This window comes from Marmota flaviventris, chromosome 3, assembly GCF_047511675.1.
Source record: "Marmota flaviventris isolate mMarFla1 chromosome 3, mMarFla1.hap1, whole genome shotgun sequence".
NCBI classification, from domain to species: domain Eukaryota; kingdom Metazoa; phylum Chordata; class Mammalia; order Rodentia; family Sciuridae; genus Marmota; species Marmota flaviventris.
In genome coordinates this window covers 59,861,169-59,885,080 of record NC_092500.1, presented here as the reverse complement: position 1 = coordinate 59,885,080, position 23,912 = coordinate 59,861,169, and the positions used below count along the sequence as shown (strand labels likewise).

At 41.0% G+C, this 23,912-nt stretch overlaps 1 protein-coding gene and 1 long non-coding RNA gene across 4 annotated transcripts; one reads left to right on the top strand and one right to left on the bottom strand.

Annotated features, from left to right (window-relative positions):
• Positions 1 to 113: 113 nt before the first annotated feature.
• On the top strand, positions 114 to 20,684 carry Rab5b (RAB5B, member RAS oncogene family). 3 transcript variants are annotated; one of them, XM_071609785.1, is made up of 7 exons: positions 130 to 201; positions 1,304 to 1,385; positions 13,490 to 13,750; positions 16,146 to 16,297; positions 16,568 to 16,690; positions 17,572 to 17,665; positions 18,100 to 20,684. In XM_071609785.1, the coding sequence occupies exons 3-7, from the start codon at positions 13,588 to 13,590 to the stop codon at positions 18,213 to 18,215; spliced, it is 648 nt and encodes a 215-aa protein (XP_071465886.1). In that variant the 5' UTR covers positions 130 to 201; positions 1,304 to 1,385; positions 13,490 to 13,587; the 3' UTR covers positions 18,216 to 20,684. The 3 variants fall into 3 exon arrangements, with proteins under 3 accessions (XP_027782842.1, XP_071465886.1, XP_071465885.1); XM_027927041.2 differs by lacking the exon at positions 1,304 to 1,385 and having other exon boundaries at positions 114 to 201; XM_071609784.1 differs by lacking the exons at positions 130 to 201; positions 1,304 to 1,385 and adding an exon at positions 258 to 278.
• Positions 6,950 to 23,813, bottom strand: LOC114085775 (uncharacterized). Its single transcript, XR_003581551.2, has 3 exons — positions 23,479 to 23,813; positions 22,031 to 22,082; positions 6,950 to 7,492 (listed from the first exon to the last, which is right to left on the bottom strand). It is a non-coding gene; the product is annotated as an uncharacterized lncRNA (long non-coding RNA).
• Positions 23,814 to 23,912: the final 99 nt, after the last annotated feature.

The window sequence follows — 23,912 nt, the reverse complement described above, 5'->3', positions numbered from 1 at the left end:
CTAAAGACCCGCCTTTCTCCAGAGGATTGGCGGATGAATGCACATATAGCCCACCCTCGACGGTAGGCGGGTAATCGTGCTATTGGCTGAAGCCCCCGCCCCGGGGCTAGGAGGAGGAGGAGGGGCAAGAGGGTTTGGTTGAGCTGCAGCTGTTTGTCTGTTCGACACAGGCTCGGCCCGACGGGGGAGACGGAGCCCCAGGTACCGAGCTGATGGAGCCCACAAGGGCAGAGGCGGAGGCACCCGGGAGATGAGAGCTGCCTGGCCTGAGAGCGGAGGCCGGTGTGGGCCTAAGCGAGGCGTTAGAGTGGCCCACTAGAGAGGGGAGAAGGGGGCCGGCCCCAGCAGGCCTAATGGGGGCGCTGAGGAGGGGATCGGGCGGGCTGGGAGCCCGAAGTTGGGGAGGCTCCAGGGTGCTGGGGGCCGGGTGCGGGAGGCCCAGAACCTCTGTGAGGGCAGCCACAGGCCTCATTACCCATTAAGCAGTGCTGAAGAGGGAGGAGCTGGGGAAAGGGACGGGGCTGCGGGTGAGGTAAGCCCATTCGCCGGGAGGTGAGGAGGGGTCAACCCTGACGCCCGGCTCGGAGGGTAACCGGGGCTGGGTCTCACGAGATATGTGTAATTGGAAGGCCTGAGAAGGGTTCTTAGCTAGGTGAGAGGCATTATTTTCAGGGACAGTGGCTGTTGTAAAGAGAACTGAGGGTGCGCTAGTGTTGAGAGGGATTTGGGCTCACTGAGGGAGAACTGAGGCATTACTGATCTAGAAAACCAACGTAGTTTGAGCAAATGGAAGGAGAGCCTGGTGTCAGTTTGGGGAGCTTCTGGGAATGTGTTCAAGGGTGGGCTAGAGGCTCTGGGTCTTGGAAGTACTGACTCTTTTGTTCTTTAGTGCTCAGATGTGGTAATCTGAATTTTTTTTCCTTTCCTTTTTTTTTTTTTGGTACTCCCAGGGTAGGAGATGAAGACAAATGTAAACTCCCCCCCCCCCCCCGACTGTTGGGCTGCTCCACCAAACATCCCTTACTCTTTCTCTTGGCTTTTTAGCTGGTTTAGACTGTAGTCTGTTTCTTCTGTTTCATATCTTGTGAAAGAGCTAAGAAGTTGGATTTGGGGGATGTTTTTATCTGTTGCTTTCCCATTTAATAATGTGGCCTATACTGAATAGTATATTTTTTACCTAGAAGTGGGGAATGATTCATTATCTGCATGGAAAGGGGCTTTGAGCCTCCCAGCCATCAAAAGATCTTTTGATCATAGTTGGTGAAACTTTTGAGAGACTTAGATTTGGGTATTTCCCGGGCAGGTAATGGAGTTAACCAGTCCGGGAACTGTGAGGTGATATCACTGAGGAAGAGATTTGGGGAAGAGAAATTCCATTCCAGAAGGTTGGCATCACCTCTTGTTCTTTGTCTACTTCTTCAGGAGCCCAGGAATGCAATTAAAAAGTTGGGTCAAATGGTGAGGTATTTTATGAAGATGGATTACTAAGGCAAAGAAGTAGAGTGTCACCTCCCAGCCCCCTGGCTTTTTTTCCTTTTCTTTTTGCTGTACTGGGGTTTAGCTCAGGGATACTCCACAGTTGGGCTACATCCCCAACTCTTTTTATATTTTATTTGGAGATAGGGTCTGGCTAAGTTGCTGAGGCTGGCCTGCAACTTGTGATCCTCCTGACTCTACCTCCCAAGTAGCTGGGAATTTAGGCACACACTACTGCACCCAGTCCATATATTTTTAATGGTCTGCTGACCTTTTAGTCTCCCATAGCTTGGAGCCTATGGATTTTCCCTTTGGTACTTCCCCATCTTTCCCTTCTATACCAGTATATCTTATCACTACATTTTTTTTTAATTACCAAAGTAATATATACATATCTTAAAATATTTAAGTGCTATAAAGTATCAAAAATGTAAATTCTCCCACACATATCTTATTATATTTCATTTAGGAAGGTCAGAGATCAGAGACAGCAGATCAGACTTATATTTGTTTTGGGGATTTACCACCTAAGCAATTCTGTTTTCATGTTCTCACTAAATTCTGTTCTCATTCTTTCTAGTTTTCCCTTCTTGGATGATACTTTTATTTATTGTGCTCCTTTCACAGTTCATTTTATCTTCTATCCAATTCAGATAAGCAGAGGGTTGTACTGCTTGTTTGCATCATTGGGTTATCATTTTTCCTTCTTCCATATAAATACACAGCCCATTTGTGCATTGGGTATCCATGCCCAAATAGATGGACAAAATATTTTTCCTCTTTTTAGGGAAGGAAAGAAATCTGAAGGTTAATCATTTTTTTTCTCCTGGGGTTATTATTGTCATCTCTGCTACAAAGTGAAGCATTTGAGACTTCTGTCCTTTGGTATTCTCTATATGTGGGCAGTATTTAACTGTCCCTTATCTCAGAAGATGGTGATGATTGCCTAAGAGGCTTTGGAATTTGACTTTCTATAGTGACCTGAGAAGTTCCCAAGTTTCTCTGGATTTGAAATTGGTTTCCTTTTAAATCTTAGATTCAGTACAGCTGGGGCATTTCATGCTACCACCTTATTAATTGAATTTGACCTTACTAGCTTTAGAAGGCTTCTAATATGTTCTACCTTTTTACACTACCCAGTGGAAACCTCAGTTATTCCCCTACCACCATCACAGAACTTTTCTCACCTGAAAAGCCAGTCCTAGAGAAAACTAGGGGTATGTGTGTATTAATCCTCTGTAGTCCTTGTTACTTATTAAACTTTGGTGGTATCCTGTTCTGTATGTTCCCCCTCCACCCACCATCTTCTTAATCAGAGATTACTTTTAAGAAAGGTTCTGGGGTAGGGGGATTGCTCCATGGTAGAGTGCTTGCTTAGCATTTGAGAAGCCTTGGGTTAAATCTCAGCACCCAAAAAGAAAGAAAAGGTATGGAATTGCTCAAATTTAAAATGTAAATAGCACATAATCCCTAAAAATATTCTCCCATTGGCTTGTTCATCTTAAGAAAGTTAATGAGTGGAATTATCAATGTGGACTTTCAAACAAAAATATGTTTGGAGAAGAGGGTTTTTCTCTTGCCCTTGATCATATCTCAATCTTTTAATGCTTACTTTTCCTGAGAACAAGGATTACTCTTCTATAGTTTGTTTGTGTGCATTAATATGAATTTGACTTCTGAGAAGAAGGCATGGAGTAGAAGCAAGCATACAGCCCACTCCCTAATCCTAAAGCATTTTTGATTGGAAAGTAACTAAAATATGAGACAGTGAACTTAAAATAAGGAAATGCACCAGTCCTTTGGGAGAAAGGGTACCATAAAACCCTACACATTATATTCCTACTTCTCAAGAGTGTTTTAGGAAAGATTTTGTCATTGACTGTGAACAGTAACTAAGCTGAATAAGGAGCCACCCAGCTAAGCAGATTTCTGAGCCAGGTTGTAGCTTCAGTTTAGGGGTAGTGGGTACCTTTTCAAAGTGTCTCCTGGCTCTGTGGTGGTATGAATTTCTTTATAAAACTTACTTTTCAAGTCCAGGAATTAATAGAGGTAATGACTCAAAGCTTTTTAACTACTTAACATCAATCTTTAAAACAGGGAATTTTATTTTTAGGCACAGCCACTTCAGTGTTAGGGTGAGAGGGCCACATACTGGTTGTGATTAGGCCATCTGAGACATGGTAACAGGAAAAGCAGTTAACCCATGTGAGTTACAACAGTACCTTTGTGGGCTGGGTCCCAAGGGGGCCCCCCATTCAAGGGAAATCACAAAGAGTCCAGGGAGAGACCTTTCTGAGGCCTATTAAAAACATTCCCTAGCCAGGCACAGTGGTATACACCTATAATCTCAGTGAATCTGGAGTCTGAGGCAGAAGTACTGCAAATTTGAAGCCAGGCTTGGCAAGACCCTGTTGCAAAATAAAGTTTTTTTTTTAAAAGGTGGAGAGGGGCTGGGGATGTATCTTGGGTAGAATGTGCCCAGGTTTAATCCCTAGTCCTGGGGGAAAAAAATCCCAAACAAAACCGAGTGAGATCTATTTAGATGGCACAATAGGGAAGTGAAGCAGGATTTCTTTGGTCCTTTACAAGCAATTTAGGGAGCATTTAATCAGCACCTACGAGGGACCAGGCATTGTACTCTACTCTGAAGAGTCATGATATCAAAAAATACTCCTACTTTGTGAGCAGTTTATAGTTTACCAGATACATAATTAACTATAATGTGATAAAGGCTATGGTAGAAATAGTCTTAACACTGTGAGACCTTGTGTGAGATACTAGAGAAAGCAATGATGAATTCTGCTGAGGTAAGAAGATAATTATGCAGTTTCACAGAGAAGTGACATTTGTTTTGGCCTTATAAGATATATTAGGATTTTGCTAGGCAGAAAAAGAAGGGAAGGGCATTCCAGCCTTTCCTAGGTCAATAACAGAGTTTGTACTACCATCTGATAAGAGATAAGTATGTGTTTTGCCTCTTGGAGAACTATAAGGGAGAGGGTGGGGGAAGTAGAATGACTTTCATTTAAGGCATGAGTCATTGGATAGCATTGGATCAACACAGTGAAAGGTGAGTTAAGTAGCATAGCTCAAGATTTTAAGTAGCATAAATTCAAGGTTTGGGCGATTTGTATCTAAACAAAATTGGAAAGGAGACAAAGGCATTTACTGGCTTCTGCTCTATAGTCCGTGCTTAGTAAATCTCTCACATTAGTCTTAAGGCCCACCAAATGATGTAAAAGTTACCAGTTCCTTCCCTATTTTCTCCCAATTGAAAATTGCTTCAATTCCAACTGTCCTGGCAGAGAATGGTTATGACCATTTAGAGAGAGGAACTGTTAATTAATCATTCTGTCAGAAGAATATGGGACATGGGCTGGGTTTGTGGCTCAAGGGTAGAGCGATTGCCTAGAACATGTGAGGCACTGGGTTCAATCCTCAGCACCACAGAAAAAAATTGATAAATGGGGGGAAAAAAGGTTATCTATCTACAACTAAATATATATATATATATGTGTGTGTGTGTATATATATATATATATATATATATTTTTTTTAAGAAGAATATGGGACTAAATCCTGATTTCTAGGGAGGGCCTGGATATTCCTAACTTGTTTTTAATCCAACAGGCAGTATTTTTACCTATACTGAAGAGGCAGGAAATATCCATTCTAAGTCCATGTCCCTGTCCTGGTGTCTACTTAAGAGTTTAGCATTTTCTGCTTCCTTAAGAAATATATTGTTGAGCTGAGTGTGGTGGCGGGTACCTATAATCCCAGCAGCTCCTGTAATCCCAGCTGCTTTTGGAGGCAGAGGCAAGAGGATCACAAATTTGAAGCCAGCTTCAGCAATTTAGCAAGGCTCTAAGCAATCTAGTGAGAACCTCTCCCAAAATAAAAAAACGAAGGGTTGGGGTTGTATCTCAGTGGTAGAGTGCTTGCCTAACACATGTAAGACACTGGGTTTGATCTTTAGCACCACATAAAGGTATCGTGTCCATCTGCAACTGAAAAAAAAAAAAAACTCAGTGGCTAAACTCCCCTGGGTTCAGTCTGGTACCAAAAAGAAATATGTTGGTGCATGCCTATAATCCCAGCTATGAGGAAAGCTGAGGCAGAAGGATCATAAATTGGAGGCTGGGGATATAGTTCAGTGATAGAACACTCCTGGGTTCCATCCCCAGGACCACCAGAAAAAATAAGTGATGTAGGATGCACCACTTATTTTGTAAGTGTAATCCCAACTACTTGAAGGCTAGGACAAGGGGATTATATGTTTGAGACCAGCCTTGGCAACTTAGATCCTGTCTCAAACTAAAAAATTATAAGAGCTGGAAATGTAGTTCAGTGGCAGAGCACTTACTTAGCACATGGGAGACCCTGAGTTTAATCCCATCAATCTTCAGCATGAGGGTGGGATATAAAAAAAAGGGAGAAACACTTAGTAGCTATTGATAGCTGGCTGTATTTAACACTTGGCAAATTGACTAATTTTATGTGCCTCATTTTCCTTACCTGTAAAATACAGAGACTGGACTAGATCACCTGACCTGCAGATTGATGTGAGAGCATGTGTGTGTGTGTGTGTGTGTGTGTGTGTGTGCGTGCGCGCGCGCGCGTGTGTATGGGTGAGTGCGCAGCGCGCTTAGCCACTGAGCCACATCCCCAGCCCTTTTTTTGTATTTTTATTTAGAGACAGGGTCTTGATGAGTTGCCTAGGGCCTTGCTAAATTGCTGAGGCTAGCTTTGACTTCTTGATCTTCCTGTCTCAGCCTCCTCACTTGCTGGGATTATTGGTTGTGGGCCACCACACCCATCTAGATTGATTTTTTTTTTTTTTTTTTTTTTTAAGATTGACTCTTACCTGGCTAATTGACCTTATAGGTCTGACTTTTGGGACTGGACTAGACTCTGATGACTATAGACTGGGAACTCTGACTACTAATAGGTGATGAAATTCTTGAGGTTGTCTGTAGATTTGCCATAAGGATTTAAAGCTAACAGGTGGAAGGGGGGCCTCAAGAAAAGTCTGGCTCTTGCTGGGCAGGCTAAAAAACCTTTCCTGTTATGCCTCTTTTCCAGCATTGCTTGGAGAACTGCCCACACTAAAGAACATCCTCCACCTCTACCCCACCTCAGTGGACTGACCTATGGTCAGGCCTCAAGTTTTCCTAGTTATTGGGTTTTTAATAAGCCATTTTTGTGGAGCTGCACATCTAAGGAAAGTTAAATCTGATTTCTTGTCTTCTGAGATGAAAGGGTGGAAGGAGGAAAGTGTAACCTCCCTTTTTTTTGGCCTCAGGTTTGAAGATAATAAACATCACACTGCTTGGACTAGTTTGCTTTGGTTTTCTTTTTTGCCTTTGAATGGATCATTTGCCCATTGTTAACTCAGCCAAAAAAAAAAAAAAAAATTTAAGTCACCACCAGAATAAGGAAGAAATCAATTGAATCTTTTATGTATTATTTCATTTCTATATTCCTGATGTTTCAAGAGTCTAGCTATTTACATTAAAAAATGATATCCTTATAAACATGATGAGATTCAAGCTCAAGGTTTACAGATGGGTATCCCATCAATTAGTATGAACAAGTAAGGCAGGACAGATTTTTGAGGTTACATATTGGGGTGGGAGGTAGTCTTTTCTAACCCAGTTATTACTAACCTCTGATGATCCAAGGTTGTTTAGTAGCAAGAAAGTTTGCTGACTGATTCTGGGCTCTGGCTTGACTTCTGAGTGTTTGGGGGTTGGTGACAAAGACTTTGCAACCCAAGTGTACCTGTAACTTTCCTATCTTCACACTGCTCCAACCCCCTACTGTTTTCCCAGGCTTAGAGTAATGGGTCTGGCCATGAGAATTTAATCCGTTTTAACTTCCATGTTATTATTGTAGAATAGTAACATTGAGGCTTAATGTTTTGCCCCTTAGATAACATGCTTTGAAATAGATAAAAATGTGAGGGAATAAGCTGAAAAACTAGTAACTTTTCCTATGTTTCTTGAGAGTATGTCACCTGAAAAAAAAAAAAAAAACTTGTTAACTTATCATCTTTATCTTTTTTTTTCTATTGTGTCAGTTGTTTTCTGTTTTTAAAGTTTCAACTTACGAGGGCCCATCTTCTTTTCTGAGACAGTGTATATGAAGTATCACATAAATGTATGTTTTTTGTTTTGTTTTTTTAGATATAATTCATCTACATAGATGCTTTAAAGAAACCAAGTTTAATCCCCAGCACCACACACACACACAAAAAAAAAAAAAAAAAAGGAAAGCAAGTTTCTGCTTGCTTACCCATAATTGCAGCAACTAAGGAGGCTGAGGCAGGAAGATCATAAGTTTGAGGTTACAAACTTTGCAACTTTGCAAGACCTTGTCTCAAAAAATAAAAAGGACCAAGAATATAACTCAGTGGCAAAATGCCCCTGGGTTCAATCCCCAGTACAGGAAGAAGAAAAGTGAATTTCTTAAATGTACCCAGAACTTTGGAAGGGAATTCAAATTCTGCTATTTCATATTTTCACAAATCCCCTTCTTTCCCAAATATCCTTATATAAATAAGGAAGCTGAGATTCCAAAAGGCAAAGGGAGTAGCCTAAACTCACAGTAAGTTAAGTGGCAAAGCAGAGAGAAGAACTCAAGTTTGCCTGATTCCAAAGCCCTTACCAATACATGGGTTTGCTTCTGTCTAGGTTGGCTCTTCTCATTTTCGTGATTGCTCTATAACTTAAGTAGCAGGGTTCGGGAATCTTCTGATCCCTGGAGAGCTATATATTCAACCTTTATCCAAATGTTATCTAGAAGTGCTTTATAGTAACCATAACCATAAGCCGTTCAGAGTCGACTTCTTTCCATTCCTATTAACCCATCTTTCATTGTCAGTCCTTCCCAAAGTTTTTAAAACTTGTTGATCATGATTCACAGTTAAAAACACAAAACTTGTCATCATTATGTTGCTTGCCTGTAATCCCAGTGGCTTGGAAGGCTGAGACAGGAGGATTGCAGGTTAAAAGCTAGCCTCAGTAATTTAGCCAGGCTGTAAGTAACCTAGTGAGACCCTGTCTCAAAATAAAAAATAAAAAGGGATGAGGATATATCTCAGTGGTTAAGCACCTCTGGATTCAATCCTTGGTATTAAAAGTGAAAAAAGGAGTTTACATCCTGACTCTGTGTAAACTACACATACATATAAGTGAAACATTTTCACAAAATGATTCTTATGCTTATTGTTAGCATCCCCACCCCCCACTGGGGATTGAACCCAGGGGCGCTTAACCACTAAGCCACATTCCCAGCCCTTTTTTGTATTTTATTTAGAGACAGGGTCTCACTGAGTTGTGTAGGGCCTTGCTAAATTGCTGAGGCTAACCTTGAACTTGAGATCCTCCTGCTTTAGCCTCCCCATGTTGCTGGAATTACAGATGTGTGCCACTATGCTGACCTTGATATTTCTTGACCTATGTCCTTTTTTATTTTTATTCTTATTTTAAATAACATGGTACAGTGGTGTATGCCTGTAATCCCAACTACATGGGAGGCTGAGGTAGGAGGATCACAATTTTGAGGCCAGCCTGGCAATTTAGTGAAAACCAGTCTTAGAAAAAGAGCTAGAGATAGAATGCTCTGGGTTCAGTCCCCAGTACTGCAAAAATTAAAAAAAAAAAAAAAAACTGATGGTAACCCATCAACTGATGTCAAGGTCACTTTTGTCTTACAGCCCACAGTTTGAGAAACACTGCCCTAAAGGTTTGAAGATGAAGAACAGCTAAAGAACTGTGTTTAGTGGGATTATAGGTGTTCACCACCATGCTGGGCTTGATATTTCTTGACCTGTATTTTTGTTTTGTTTTTAATAACATAATAACATGGTAGTTCAGTACAGTGGTGTATGTCTGTAATCTCAGCAGCTCTAGAGACTGAGGCAGGAGGATCGAAAATTCAAGGTTAGCCTTAGCAATTTAACAAATTAGCAACTCAGTGAAACCTGTCTCAAAAAAAGAAAGGGGATAGAGTTGTGGCTCAGTGGTAGAGAGCTCTTGCCTGGCATGTGTGAGGCACTGGATTCAATCCTCAGCACCACCTAAAAATAAAAAAGTGTCCATTTTATGTATATATATATATGTGTGTGTGTGTGTGTATGTATACACACACAAACAGAGACACATTTTTTTTTTTTCTAAAAGAAAAAGGACTGGGGACATAGCTCACTAGTAAAGAATCTTTGGGTTCAATCCCTGGTACCAAAAAAGTTTTTTTCTTTAGACAACTATTTTTAAAAATATGTTCCCTAGTTGGGCACTATGGTGCACTCTTGTTATTCCAGCAGCTCAGGAGACTGAGAAAGGGAGATCAGGAGTTCAGAGCCAACCTCAGCTATTTAGTGAGGCCCCAAGCAACTCAGCAAGAACCCTGTTTCTAAATAAAACATAAAAAAAGGCTAGGGGTGTGACTCAGTGGTTAAGTGCTCCTGGGTTCAATCCCTAGTACAAAAAAATTTTTTTAAATTATGTGTGTGTGTGTTGTGTGTCCCTATTTTTTAAAAAAGGGATTGTTTAGAGTGGAAAAAAAATTTAGAATCCATAATATATTTCTCACCTTAAACTTAACTATTTTGCTGGGGGTGGGGTGGGAGACTGGGGAGTTAACCAAGGGCAATTTACCATTAAACTACATCCCCAGCTCTTTTTTTTTTTTCAATTTTTCATTTTGAGACAGGATCTCACTAAATTGCTGAGGCTGGCCTTGAATTTGTAATCCTCCTGTTTCAGGCCTCCCAAACTGCTGGGATTACAGGTGTGTGCCATCATGCCTTGCTTAATCCTACTCTTTTCAGAAGTAACTACTGTTAATAGGCAAGTGTGTGTCCTTCCATACCTTTTTCTTTTTAAATTTTTTTAGTTGTAGATGGACAAAATACCTTTAATTAATTAATTAATTTTTATGTGGTGCTGGGGGATCAAACCCAGTGCCTCATGCATGCTAGGCAAGCACTCTACCCCAGCCCCTTCTATACCTTTTTTTACACAGAAATAGGATCTAATCTGTGTTTTGTTTTATTTTTTCCAGAGAAAACTGATATGAGATTCTTGGTTTCTCATAAGAATATACAAACTTAATAAATTTAGCTTAATGAAAATTTTGCTGTATCCTCTTTATTTTGATCATTTCATCATAAACCAATGAAAACTTAATGACAAAATGTACATGTATATCTGGATTCTCAGAACTCCTTGACCTAGGACACTAGAATATTCAATAGGATCATAGTAATTTCTGATATTCCTCTAAATTAGTCTACTTTGGGACTTTGAATTCTTACCTCTGTCATAATCTTCTTTAACCTTTTTGTTTTTTTCTTTTTCTTTGTACCTTTTTCAGAGCCAACCTCAGCTATTTAGCGAGGCCCTAAGCAATTCAGCAAGACCCTATCTCTAAATAAAACATAAAAAAGGGCTAGGGGTATGACTCAGTGGTTAAGTGGTTAATTTTGTACTGGGTTCAATCCCTAGTACAAAATTTTTTTAAAAAAAATTTGTGTGTGTTGTGTGTAGAATATTATTGATAACTAACATTGAGCTATTCTTTAATATATTAACTTAAATCTTTTCTGGACGCAAAAAAAGCAGGGCCATTATTTAATAACAACTAGCTACTACATCTTTATGCTAAATAGATCTTTCATTTAATCCCCATAGCCTATTCTATGAGGATAGTATTTTTTTCTTTCATTTTTCTAGTGGAGGAAAGTAAGGCTCAGAGATGTAAAGAAATTCTTCATGTCTTATTGATACTGATTAGTAGCTCAATATTTATTGAGCATGTAGTCTATATCAAATACTTATTTAAATGAGTTCCAAAGAAATTTAATAATGATACAAATATTATCTCATTTAATCTTTACAACCTTATGCAGTAGTTGCTTATAAAGCTGTTATCCCATTATACAGATGAGGAAACAAATGTACACATATATTTAGCAATTTGCTCAAAGTTTCATAGCCATTAAGTAGAATCGGAAAACAAACCCAGAAAACTGGACTTAAGAGCTTTTATTCCTCTGCGTTGTCTCCTGTATGATTTTCTATCTTGGTGTCTTTAATAAATAGAATTGCTGAGATTTTTAACACTAATTTGACACGAAAGCTGCTCACTGTAGTGTTTTCCCACACATAAGAGTATGATGTCTATGAAGTCACTAGGATCAAACTTGGAAAAGAGAAAGATTAATTTGAACAAGCAAAGTATAACTCAGGTAATACTTGTGTTTTGGAAAGAGGTTTTTGTGTGTTCTGCCCATGCTAACTCCTCTTTGAATTTCATAGCTCCCTTACATTCCCCTCAGAGTCAGTATGATGAGTTTTTTTGTTTGTTTGTTTGTTTTTTGTAGATGTAGATGGACAGCATGCCTTTATTTTATTTGTTTATTTTTATGTGGTGCTGAGGATGGAATGCGTCCGCTGGGTTTGATTCTCAGCACCTCTCAAATGCAAGGGAAGCGCTCTGCCACTGAGCTAGAGCCCCAGCCCCCTATGATGAATTGGAATGGTTGATTAGAATTTAAAAGCCCCAACTTTTCTCTCTACCTCCCCACTGCCAACACCAACTTTCTTAGCCCCCTTGAAAGGTAGACAAGTTGATTCAAGAGTACTCTTTCTTTAAACATTGATTACTTAAAGACATCCTCTGTCTGTATCATCCCCTAGAGACTCCTACATATGTTTAAAAGGTATACTTTGCTTCTAGTTTGGAGAGCTACAACTGTTAGTCCCCTTTGGTGTGGAGGGTAATCTATCAGTTCTGAGTTTACTGACTCGGAACTGATAGATTTTCAGATTCAGAGAGGTGGCAGAAACAGAGTTGATACTAAATGTGATCTGTTGGTTGTGTTTCTGTCCTTACCTATGACCAGAAATGAGAAAGGAAATTGCCTGGTAATAGGACGGACCCTGGGGCTGGGGATGTGGCTCAAGCAGTAGCGCACTCGCCTGGCATGCGTGCAGTCCAGGTTAGATCCTCAGCACCACATACAAACAAAGTCCGCTGAAAACTAAAAAATAAATATTAAAATTCTCTCTCAAAAAAAAAAAAAAAAAAATAGGATGGACCCTGGTTAGATATCTCTCTCCCTGTTTTTTTTTTTTGGTACCAGGGATTAAACTCGGGAGGTACTCAACCACTGAGCCACATCCCCAGCCCTATTTTGTATTTTATTGAAGCAGGGTCTCACTGACTTGCTTAGCACCTCACTTTTGCTAAGACTGGCTTTGAATTCTCCATTCTCCTGCCTCAGCCTCCCAAGCTGCTGGGGTTACAGGCATGTGCCACTGTGCCTGACTTAGATCTTTTTTTTTTTCTTTTTAAAATATTTTTAAGTTGTAGATGGACACAGTACCTTTATTTTATTTTTATGTGGTGCTGAGGATCGAACCCAGTGCCCCACACATGCAAGGCATGCGCTCTACCACTGAGCCACAACCCCAGCCCCTGACTTAGATCTTAATAAATGACTTTGCAAAAAGACTGTTCATATGTGAAGGATACAGAACCAGAAGCTACCTTTCTACCCTTAGGAGGGGTGACTCTTAACCCACTCCTAGAGTAGAATCTCTTATTTTGAGAGCTAGAAAAAAGCACAACATCACAATACCAAGAAGCTGCTGGGAATCCTGTGAGTGGGTCTGGATATTGTTTAAAAAAAAACTTTGTGAAGACCTGGTGGAGAAATAATGGGGGATTAAAATCTCAGTTTTCAGTTCTTCCATTTCAGCTCCCTTGGCAGTTGGAGACTTTGTGGTTGAGCAAACTATTTCAAAAGCAGTTCTTATTTTACTGTTCTCCACTCTTAGCACTGAGTATCAGAGCTGCCTAGGTCCTTCTCAGAGGTATAGTCTTTTAGTAGTGGATGATTACAAGAACTAACATCTCATAGGAGAAAGGAAAGATTCTGTTTTTTCTCTAAAAAGTGATTGCAACTGCAATCTGCGTCTAATTTTACTCACTTTTTTTCTTGCAGGACTGTTGAAGCCTGGAAGTCCCTTCCCCTTTCCCCTCCCCCCTCTGCCGCTTTGTGGCATCCCCCCCCTCTGCCCTTTCCCATCTGATAATCTGGCCATGACTAGCAGAAGCACGGCCAGGCCCAATGGGCAGCCTCAAACCAGCAAAATATGCCAGTTCAAATTGGTCCTGCTGGGGGAATCTGCAGTGGGGAAATCTAGCCTGGTGTTACGTTTTGTCAAAGGACAGTTCCATGAGTACCAGGAGAGTACTATTGGAGGTAAGTACCTCAGGGAAAGAAGCTCAAAGCTTGGTAAGATTTTTGAATAGGAGATCTAGGACCTGATTGTGGAACTGTTCCTCTCATTCCCCCAGGAATGAAAACTAAGAAAAGCAGGCTGGGGAATATAGCTCAGTGGTAGAATACTTGCCTAGCATGCATGAGGCTCTGGGTTTAATCCTCAGTATTGCTTTTAAAAAAAAAAAAATTGTCATAATGCCAAAAATCAGGTATTTGTTCATCCTTTCACTTTCTAGGAGAACATCTCATTTTGTCTTTTTTATTTTTTAAATTTATTTTTTTATTTTGAGACGGGGTCTCACTAAGTTGCCAAGGCTGACCTCAGACTTTGACCCTCCTGGCACAGCCTCCCAAGTAGCTGGTATTACGAGCATGTGCAACTGCAACTGGCTCCTCAATATCATCTTAATCCCATGAAATTCAGCTGAGTGTCATCTTAAGCAAATAAAGGTTGGTTTGGAGCAGTGAGTCATAATTCAAGATGTATGTCAGATGCCAGGCTTGGTGGCACATGCCTGTAATCCCAGTGGTTCTAGAGGCTGAGGTAGGAGGATCTCAAGTTCAAAGCCATCCTCAGCAAAAAATGAGGCATTAAGCAACTCAGTGAGACCCTATCTCTAAATAAAATACAAAATAGGGCTGGGGATGTGGCTCAATGGTTGAGTGCCCCTGAGTTCAATCCGTGATACCACCGCCCCTCCCAAATAAAAGATGTGTGTCAGTATTATGTAGGAGTGGTGGCACACATCCGTAATACCAGCTATTCAGTATACTGAGACATGAGGATCACAAGTTCTAGGCCAGCCTGGACAAGTTAGAGACCCTGTCTCAAAAAATTAAAAAGACTGTCCGTGTATCTCAATAGTAGTAAGCACCCGTGAGTTCAATCTCTAGTATGGGATAGTGGGTTGGGGGGACTAACCTGGGAGTATTTTTTACCTGTGTGTGTTTAGGTATACCCTAAATCTACTGATTAATATTGGAGGTAAGGTGAAATTGGTTGTAGCAGCACAGACAAGTGTTTGGAGAAGTTCCTTAGATGATCTGATGTACATATCTGATCAGATAGAGGCTAGAATATAAAAGGGCATCTGCCTTTTCTACCTTTACTACTATCTCCCTGCTAATAAGCCAAAATAAGGTACTAATTCAATAAAGGATCTTTTATGAGAATTCCCATATTACTCTGTCCTCTTCTCACTAATCACCTTGGAAATGTGGTTTTCCTGGACATGTACCAGATTACATGAGAAAACAATAGCCAAATAATATTAATAATGATGGGATCTGCCATTAATTCTAATTCTTTTTTTTTAAATTATCTATAATAATAATTTGTCAGTGGGCCTTTATTTATATGCGGTTCTAAGAATCTAACCCAGTGCCTCACACATGCTAGGCAAGTGCTCTACCACTAAGCCATAATCACAACCTCAATTCTAATTCTTTTTTGTTGTTGTTTTGTAGTTGTAGATGAACAGAATGCCTTTATTTTATTTGTTGATTTTTTTTTTTTTATGTGGTGCTAAGGATTGAACCCAGTGCCTCACACATGTAAGTCAAGCACTCTGCCACTGAGATACAGTCCCAGCCCCAATTCTAATTAATACTTTCTTTTTTAAATGTTTTTTTTAATATTTTTTTTTAGTTGTAGTTGGACACAGTATCTTTATTTTATTTATTTGTTTTTATGTGGTGCAGAGGATCAAACCCAGGACCTTGCACATGCTAGGCAAAAGTGCTCTGCCACTGAGCCACAACCCCAGCCCTCTTTTTTTTTTTTTTTTAAGTTTTAGGTAGATACAATATCTTATTTTACATTTATGTGGTGCTGAGGATCGAACCCAGTGCCTTGTGCATGCTAGGCGAGCGCTCTACCATATTTTTAAAAAATATTTTTAGTTATAGATAATACCTTTATTTATTTGTTTTTATGCAGTACTGAGGATTGAACCCAGTGCCTCACACAAGCTAGGCAAGCGCTCTGCCACTGAGCCACAAACCCAGCTCCTCTAATTAATTCATGATGTGACTTTTATCTGAAGTTTATTGTCTCTCCTATTATTTGTTATACCCTTATTTTGGTTAGAAGAGGGTTGACTGGTATAATTGCAGTGATCCTTTCTCCCCTCCATAGTTTTCAATTTGCACCCACCAGCCAGAAAAACTTTTGGCAGAAAGGACTTGGCTAAAGGTAGTCTTAATCCTGGCTCCAGGATTTGAATGTGAGAACTCTAAACCTTTTCCTGTAGCTGAGTGACATGGGTAATGACTAGTCTTAGATGGAGAATGGAGAAATACTCTGAAGGTGGGTGGGATATTCCCTTTCATCCTCCCACTTACAACTTCTTCCTCTCTATTCTCTAATCCATAGCGGCCTTCCTCACCCAGTCCGTTTGTCTAGATGACACAACTGTCAAGTTTGAGATCTGGGACACAGCTGGGCAGGAGCGATACCACAGCTTAGCTCCCATGTACTACAGGGGTGCCCAAGCTGCAATTGTGGTTTATGATATTACTAATCAGGTAAGTGGGCTAAGAAGACAGTCCTTACTTTTGTTTATAGGAATTAAATTAGTTGGGGGAGCGGAAATTGGTTCTTGAAATAGCAAAATAAGAATACAAATTATACTTCCAAGTGCTAAGAAGACTGAGGTCAAGAATTATCAGAGACCTATGGTTTCAGTGAGGGAAACACACCTAAAAGAGGTGAGTTGTGAGACCAGATTTTGAAGGTGATGGTTGTTGATTGGCAGCCATTGCAGCCCATACATTCTCTTCCTCATGTTTTCCTAGGAAACCTTTGCCCGGGCGAAGACATGGGTAAAGGAGCTACAGCGGCAGGCCAGTCCTAGCATCGTTATTGCCCTGGCAGGGAACAAAGCAGACCTGGCTAACAAGCGCATGGTGGAGTATGAAGTAAGAGGGCCCATAGAATCCCTCTCGAACACATTCCCTCTGTACCTGGGACCTCTTTTCCAAACTAACACTCTGAAAATCTCATCTGAAGACATTCATTGTCTCATTCCCTAGTTGAACACCAAGTTAATACAGCTGGGAAGTGAGTGGCTCAGTGGTAGAATGCTTGCCTAGCATGTACAAGGCCCTGGGTTTGATCCCCAGCATAAAGAAAACACAATAATAATAAAATCAATATTAGCATTTCCTTTCCCCCTACCCAAAATATAAAAAATAAAACTACACCAACATTGTGATCCTAATTACAGCCAAGTGATTTTTAGAGGATTCAGAAGGAAATATCAGAGGGTTAGAGAAGTACCAGCTGTTGGGTACCAATGTGAAAACAGGAAGGAGGGAGCAATTAAATTTGAGGTAAAGGGACTATTCAAGTGTCAGAATCCAAAGCCCCCACCATCTTACTTGCTTCTCTATAATTAAGATCCTGACATCTGTTTGTTCAACTGAGTGGTCATAGGTTTATCTTAAGGGAGTCATCATTAAATTATGAGTCTAGGGCCACCTGGCAGAATGGGGCATTAATTAAGGGAGGGACACTGCCTAATTCTGGTGCTGCATGTGAGTAAAAAAGCAATACTTAGCAAGTGCAATGACCCACTCCTATAATCCCAGTGACTAGGGAAGCTGAGGCAGGAGGACCACAAATTCAAGGCCAGCTTAGACAACTTAGCAAGACCCTGTTTCAAAATAAAAAGGACTGAGGATATAGCTCAGTGATAGACCACCCTGGGTTAAATCCCCAGTACCCCCCACAAAAAAAAAGAAAAAAGCAATACTTATTTCCTCTCTGCATTCTGAACACCAATCACTCATCCTTGCAGGAGGCCCAAGCATATGCAGATGACAACAGCTTATTGTTTATGGAGACTTCAGCCAAGACAGCTATGAACGTGAATGATCTCTTCCTGGCAATAGGTAAAGTCAGACACCCTGAGGTTTTCCTATTTTTCCTTTGTATATAGGTAAAAATTATTACTGACCCAAATCAAGAATAGGTGGAAATGTCTGCTTTTGTAAAAACTTTAGGTATGGGACTGGGGGTGTAGCTTAGTGGTAAAGTGCTTGCCTAGGAGCACGAGTACCTGTTTGATCCCCAACATCACAAAAGAATAAAATGAAAAAACTTAAAAATACTTTAACTTTCTGTTGTAATCTCCATCTTTTGATTGCAGCTTTAGCTCCCTTGTGTTCAATGTACTTTGCAAATAGTGAACTCTCCCCTCTTCAGGACATTTCTTTTAATCTCTCCTTTCCCTTTATTTTTCCTGTACCCAATAGCCTGTGTTTGTTTGTATGTGTGAATGGGGTAAGTAAAATCTACTTTGTTCCCTTCTCTTTTTTTTCTTTAGCTAAGAAGTTGCCAAAGAGCGAACCCCAGAATCTGGGAGGTACAGCAGGCCGAAGTCGGGGTGTGGATCTCCATGAGCCTTCCCAGCAAAACAAGAGCCAGTGTTGTAGCAACTGAGGGGTGGCTAGCAGCAAACGAGTATGGAGCTAGCACGAGAGCTAAGAAATAACCTCCATCCCCACCCCTCAGCACACAGCCCCTACGGTAACAGCACACTGAGCCCTGGCTCCCAAGGGCTGCCTCCTGACAGCTCCGTCATGGCACTTTTTAACGCTTCAGCAACCAACACCAGGCAGCTGTTGCCACTGGCCTCCTACCCCCTACTTTGGGGTTTAGGGGTCAAATCTCCCCAGGACTTAACTTCCAAAACAAACTTTCTTCACTTTGTATTATAGGTGCAAGACAGTGATCTTATCTTTCCTCCTCCTCCCCCTTGTTCTTTCCCATATTTGCAGAAAACATTTTTGTCTCCTTCTCCCTTCCACTTTTGATCAGTCCCTATTTTTGATCCTCTTTTCTTCCTCTCCCCAGGATGGAGAAGGTAGTGAATCCATGAACTGGAGGGAGATTTCTAGTTTAGTTATATTAATGGCCCTGGGGAAGAGTAAAAGCTCAGAGCAAGAGGCAGTAAGGAAACATTTCCTTTTTGTTTTTATGGTTGGAGTTTCTCGTGTTTGAAAACATTGCAGCATACATTAGTTGGCCCTGTGGAGGGTGTTCCTAGATAGAGTTGAGAATAGAGAGGCAAGCTCTCAGGCACCACGTGGGAGTCATATTGTTAGCTAATTGGACAAAGTGGAGGTGATGTGGCTCTGGAACTCTTCCAAGGCCCAGTTTCCTCACACCCAGCCTATTAGGTAGCTTCTCCCCTAGAGTGGGGACTGGACCCTAGAGTCCTCCAAAGAATCTTCACTGTTTGCCTGCATCTTTGGCTCTGCTGTGATCTAATTGGAGGAGTTTCTGACACCTATCCTCTGATTTATACATATGCATTTTCCCCCATTCCTCTGGCCTTTAGATGGCCTCAGCCCTAGCCACCACATCCCCCTGCAGTTTGCACTTTAATTGATGGTAGTTCAGTCGGGATACTTGTTTTATGGGAGTTTTGATTGATTTACCTGCCCTCTCTCCTTTTTAAGTAAATGGAATCTGAAGTATATGAGGTTTGGGGAGGGGCTTTAGAGAACAGAACCAGTGGCAGCTACTCAAGCCCAGTCTCCACTGCTGGCTTCCTCCAACTCTTGATTCTTAACCTATATTCTTGCCAACCTAGTTCGTGAGTATAGGTTTGCCTTTCCTGGAGAATTAACTGAGCAATTGGGGAGTGGCCTCAGAGTAGCATAGGCCAAAGTAGGGGAGTAAGAGAGGTCAGGAAAAAGGGAGTAGTTTTATATCCTTTCCCAGGGTTCACATTCAATTTGCTATCCATTACCATGTCTTTTCTACTTCCTTGTAAATAGGTATAATCTTTATTCTCACTATACAGTCTGTTCTATCCCCTGTCTCCCATCAGGATCTATTCCTTTTCTCCTTTGTTAGTATCTTGAGTTTAGTTCCTCCATCCTTCCCATACCTACCCTCCCCAACCAATAGTTTAATCCACATACCACTAGGGGCTAGTACCACAGAGGCCTGGTTGTAGTCCCTTCATATCATACCACCTGTTCCTACGGACAGAAAGTGACTAGCACTGAATGTGCCTCACAGCTGTCTCACATCATCAGAGGACCTTGGTCTTTTCTAAACTCTAATGTCTCTTCACATCCCTCATCAGGTGTTTTAGATGTCTGTGGGAAGCCATCAAGGCAAGGGAGAACTCTTAAGTTCTTTCTTGTTCTGGCCTAGAGTTTTGGAGAAATTTGGGGGGAAAAAAACACAGGAAAAGCCACGAGTGTCCCAGGCCAGCTGAGAAACCAGGAAGCTGAGAATCTGTAGGACCCAGCTTAGATTCTTCCACTTAGGCCTCAATTCCCTTCCTTTTCCAGGGGCAGCCTTAGTTCCCAAGGCCCTGAAACAACATACATTTCCCTTTCCTTCCCAGAAACCATTAGCCTCCCCACTCCCTACAAGTACCTAGTGCATCCTTTTTACAAGTGGAAGAACTAGAATGGCTCACCAAGTCTCTTAGAATTAAATTCTTTGTATGGTTTTCCTCATGGAATAGGAGTGAAGATGTTTCATTGCCTTGGGGCTGGGAAACCATTTCCCCAGGCTTCTCTCCTCCTTCACCTCCTTAGGAACAGTATTGGCCTTAGCTTCTGGGCCTGTCTGCCTTCTACTCCTACCAGCTCTTCTGCCCTCCTTTGAGCTCTGTTGGGCTTGGGCCTCTTAGTTTTTTATTTCCGAGCTCTTCATTTTCTTTCCTTCTGATCAGTTTTTTTGTTTTGTTTTATTTTGTTCATTTTAGGGAGGAGGGGGTCTCTCTCTCTCTCTCTCTCTTTTTTTTTCCCCTCCTTCAAAGAAAGCATTTGTCTTTCTTTCCCTTTCTTCTTCTCCCAACATAACAATCGTGGTAACAGAATGCGACTGCTGATTTACCGATGTATTTAATGTAAGTAAAAAAGGAAAAAAAAAAAAAAAAGCGCATCGGAGTGTTGGATTGTTTTTTTCCTGTTTGTCTTCCTGATTCTAGAAATTTGGAAGAAAGGGCATACAACTGTTTTATTGAATCAGAACCATACATTCCATTAAGTGATTAAGTGTTTGCCTAGTATGCTTGAGGCTCTGGGTTTGATTCTCAGGTACTAGGAAAAAGAAAAACATACCTTCTTCTGTACCTTGGTTCTTATTCCCTTTAATCTTTTCTTGAACAGTGAAGAATCCAATTTAGAAAATAGCTCTTTTATTGCTGTTGAATCACCCCTATTCAAAGAGGGTGATAGATAGATAGCTTATCAAATCTGAACCTGTTTTATCTTTCAGGTTCTCTTAACAGAATGTATATAAGTATGTTGCCAGCTCAGTGGTGCATCCACAATCCCAGCAACTCAGGAGGCTGAGACAGGAGGAGCACAAGTTTGGGGCCAGCCTTAGTAATTTAGTGAGACCCTGTCTCAAAGTAAAATTTAAAAATAGCTGGGAGGTAGCTTACTATTGAAGTGTTCCTAAGTTAAATCCCCAGCACCACTGGGGGGGGGGGGGGGACAAGGATGTATATATATGTATGGAGATGTGGTCTATGAATCTCTTGATTCATTGATGTGATTGGAAGAATTCTCTATTTATAAATCCTTTGAAGTAATAGGCAGAAATGTATGTGCATTTTTCTAGGATGCATTACTACGTTAATTTATCAAAGAGGTCTATGATCTACAGGTTTAAAAAAAACTAAGCATGCTGGCACATGCCTATAATCCCTACTACTCAAGAGGCTAAGACCAGCCTGGGCACTATAGCAAAACTAAGTCTCAAAGAAGAAAATTAAAAAAAAAAAAAAAGAAATTACTGAATTAGCTTTTCTTTTCGTTTTTTTTTTTTTTTTTTTTTTTTTTTTTTGTGGAACAAGAATTGAACCCAGGGGTGTTCTACCACTGAGCTATATCCCCAGGTCTTTTTTATATTTTGAGATGGGGTCTCACTAAGTTGCTACAACTGGCCTCAAATTTGGAATCCTCCTGCCTCAACCTCACAAATTGCTGGGATTATAAGCATGCCTACCTACCACACCTGGCCTGAATTAGCTTTTTTGATTGCTCATGTAGCTTCCACCCTAACAGGAAAATTTTTCCTGGATCTGCTTCTGACTCCTACTGTACGTGAAGCCCTTCAGTCTATCACAATTTAAAGGGGGTGGCGGCAGGGTGAGGAGGAATAAAACAGAAAAGATTAGATTGGTTGGTTGGTGTTTGCAGGAAGAGTTTTACATTCCAAAGAGTCTTAAGGAGTACTGGTGCCAAATAGACTTCATTCCAGTTCCATCTCTGCCAACTTACCAGCTGTGGCCTTGATCAAGTTACTTAGTGCTCTCTTCCTCAGTTTCTTTATCTGTAAAAAGGAATAAAAGTTGAAGTTAAAAAGTAATTTGTGGACAGGTGTGGTGGTGCATGCCTCTAATCTCAGCTACTTGGGAGGCTGAGGCAGAAGGATCACAAATTCAAGGCCAGACTTTGAATTTGAATTTGCTCAGCAATTTAGCGAGACTCTTTCTCAAAAAAGAGTTGAGGAAGTGGCTCAACGCAGAGCACTTGCCTAACATGTTCAAGGCCCTGGGTTCAATCCCCAGTGTTGGGGTAGGGTAGGGGGGTGGATCTTGTTGGGCTGGGGATATAGATTAATGGTACTGCACTTGTCTAGCATTGGAGAAGCTCTAAGCTCGGTAGTAAAGAAGTATGTGTCACACAAATAGGTATAGGAAGTGCATTTCTCTAAAATTGAACCTTTTTAATAATTTTTTATTAGTACATTATAGTCATACATAGTAGTGGGGGTTTGTGTGACATTCATATGTGCACGTAACAAGGCCTTTTTAAAAAAATATTTTTAGGGGCTGGGATTGTGGCTCAGTGGTAGAGCTCACGTTTAGCATGTGTGAGGCTCTGGGTTTGATCCTCAGCACCACATAAAAATAAACAAAGGTATTGTGTCCAGCTACTTATAAAAACTAAATATTTTTAAAATATATTTTTATAGTTGTAGGTGGATATAATACCTTTATTTATTTATTTTTATGTGGTGCTGAGGATCCAACTCAGTGCCTCACCCATGCTAAATGAGAGCTCTACCACTGAGCTACAACCCTGGCCCATGCCTTTTTTTTTTTTTTTTTTTTCCTTAAACAACTATTAGAATAGGTCTGACTTCAGGTCTCTCCAATGATTTAATTATACACAGGTTGGAAATCTTTCCATTTCCAAAATCTTTATAAGAGTGTCTTCATTGTCATTTTCCCTTTCTATTTGTTAATACAGCCTCCAACCACAAACCAGAGTCCATGATTCCTGGTAAAAAACTCTAGTGGAGAGCAGAAAGGGAAATGATCTTCCAAATTTAATCAAACCTTCACTTAAAACTGATTAAATTATAGCTCAACACTCTGATCTCTAGAGGGCAGTGTTGGATACGTTTGTTCCAGGCTCAGGAACTAGGTTTGACAAAATTTCAATCCCGCGCAAATGTTAAAAGGGTATAACAAATTTATTCTAATTTAAGAGAATTAAATTAGAATAAGAGACTATAATATTCGTACTTTGGGGCCATTGTCTCGTTAAGGGGTGATGATTTTTAAAAACTACGCAAAATTTAAAAGATGGCTATTCCTTGTTGGCTCCATACATTTAACGAGAAAATTCAACTAGTCCAAGGAATCTCGACGTCTTGGAACCACTATTTTAGGCTTCATTTCTGCTGTCATTCTTGGATATAAGAGAATTAAGCGACTGACCTTATTTTCCCTAAAAGACAAACAGGGCTGTCGTAGTTGCAATACGAATGCTTGTCAAAATTAGTAGAGACGAAACTCAGCGCCGGGAGACTAGCTGGATCCGGAGGCCTCCAGGGGAACTTCGGTCTCTGCCCAGACCTTCCAGCTGGAGAGGCGGGGCGTCTCAGTCTTCCCATCTTTCAGCTCAATCTTTGGATCCCTCATCACCTTCCATTGGGTTCCGGACATAGGCGAGGGTCCCTTCCTTGCCCACCGGAGCTGTAATCTACTCAAGTCAACGGCTGTGCAGCAAAAGTGGAAACAACATCGCCAGCTCAGTCCCGAGCCCTCGTGGCGCGCCGCCTCCCTTGGCCGGCGTCCAGCAAGCGGACCTGGCGGCTGGGAGGCGGCTTGCGACCGGCCAATGACTGGGGTACCCGCTGAGGGGCGTGAGG

What these genes read in the sequence shown, in the direction of transcription:
- Rab5b (XM_027927041.2), top strand. Translation starts at nt 13,588, where the DNA reads ATGACTAGCAGAAGCACGGCCAGGCCCAATGGGCAGCCTCAAACCAGC. An exon ending in TTTATGATATTACTAATCAG is followed by an intron (nt 16,298 to 16,567) that starts GTAAGTGGGCTA and finishes ATGTTTTCCTAG; the next exon opens with GAAACCTTTGCCCGGGCGAA. An exon ending in AGCGCATGGTGGAGTATGAA is followed by an intron (nt 16,691 to 17,571) that starts GTAAGAGGGCCC and finishes TCATCCTTGCAG; the next exon opens with GAGGCCCAAGCATATGCAGA.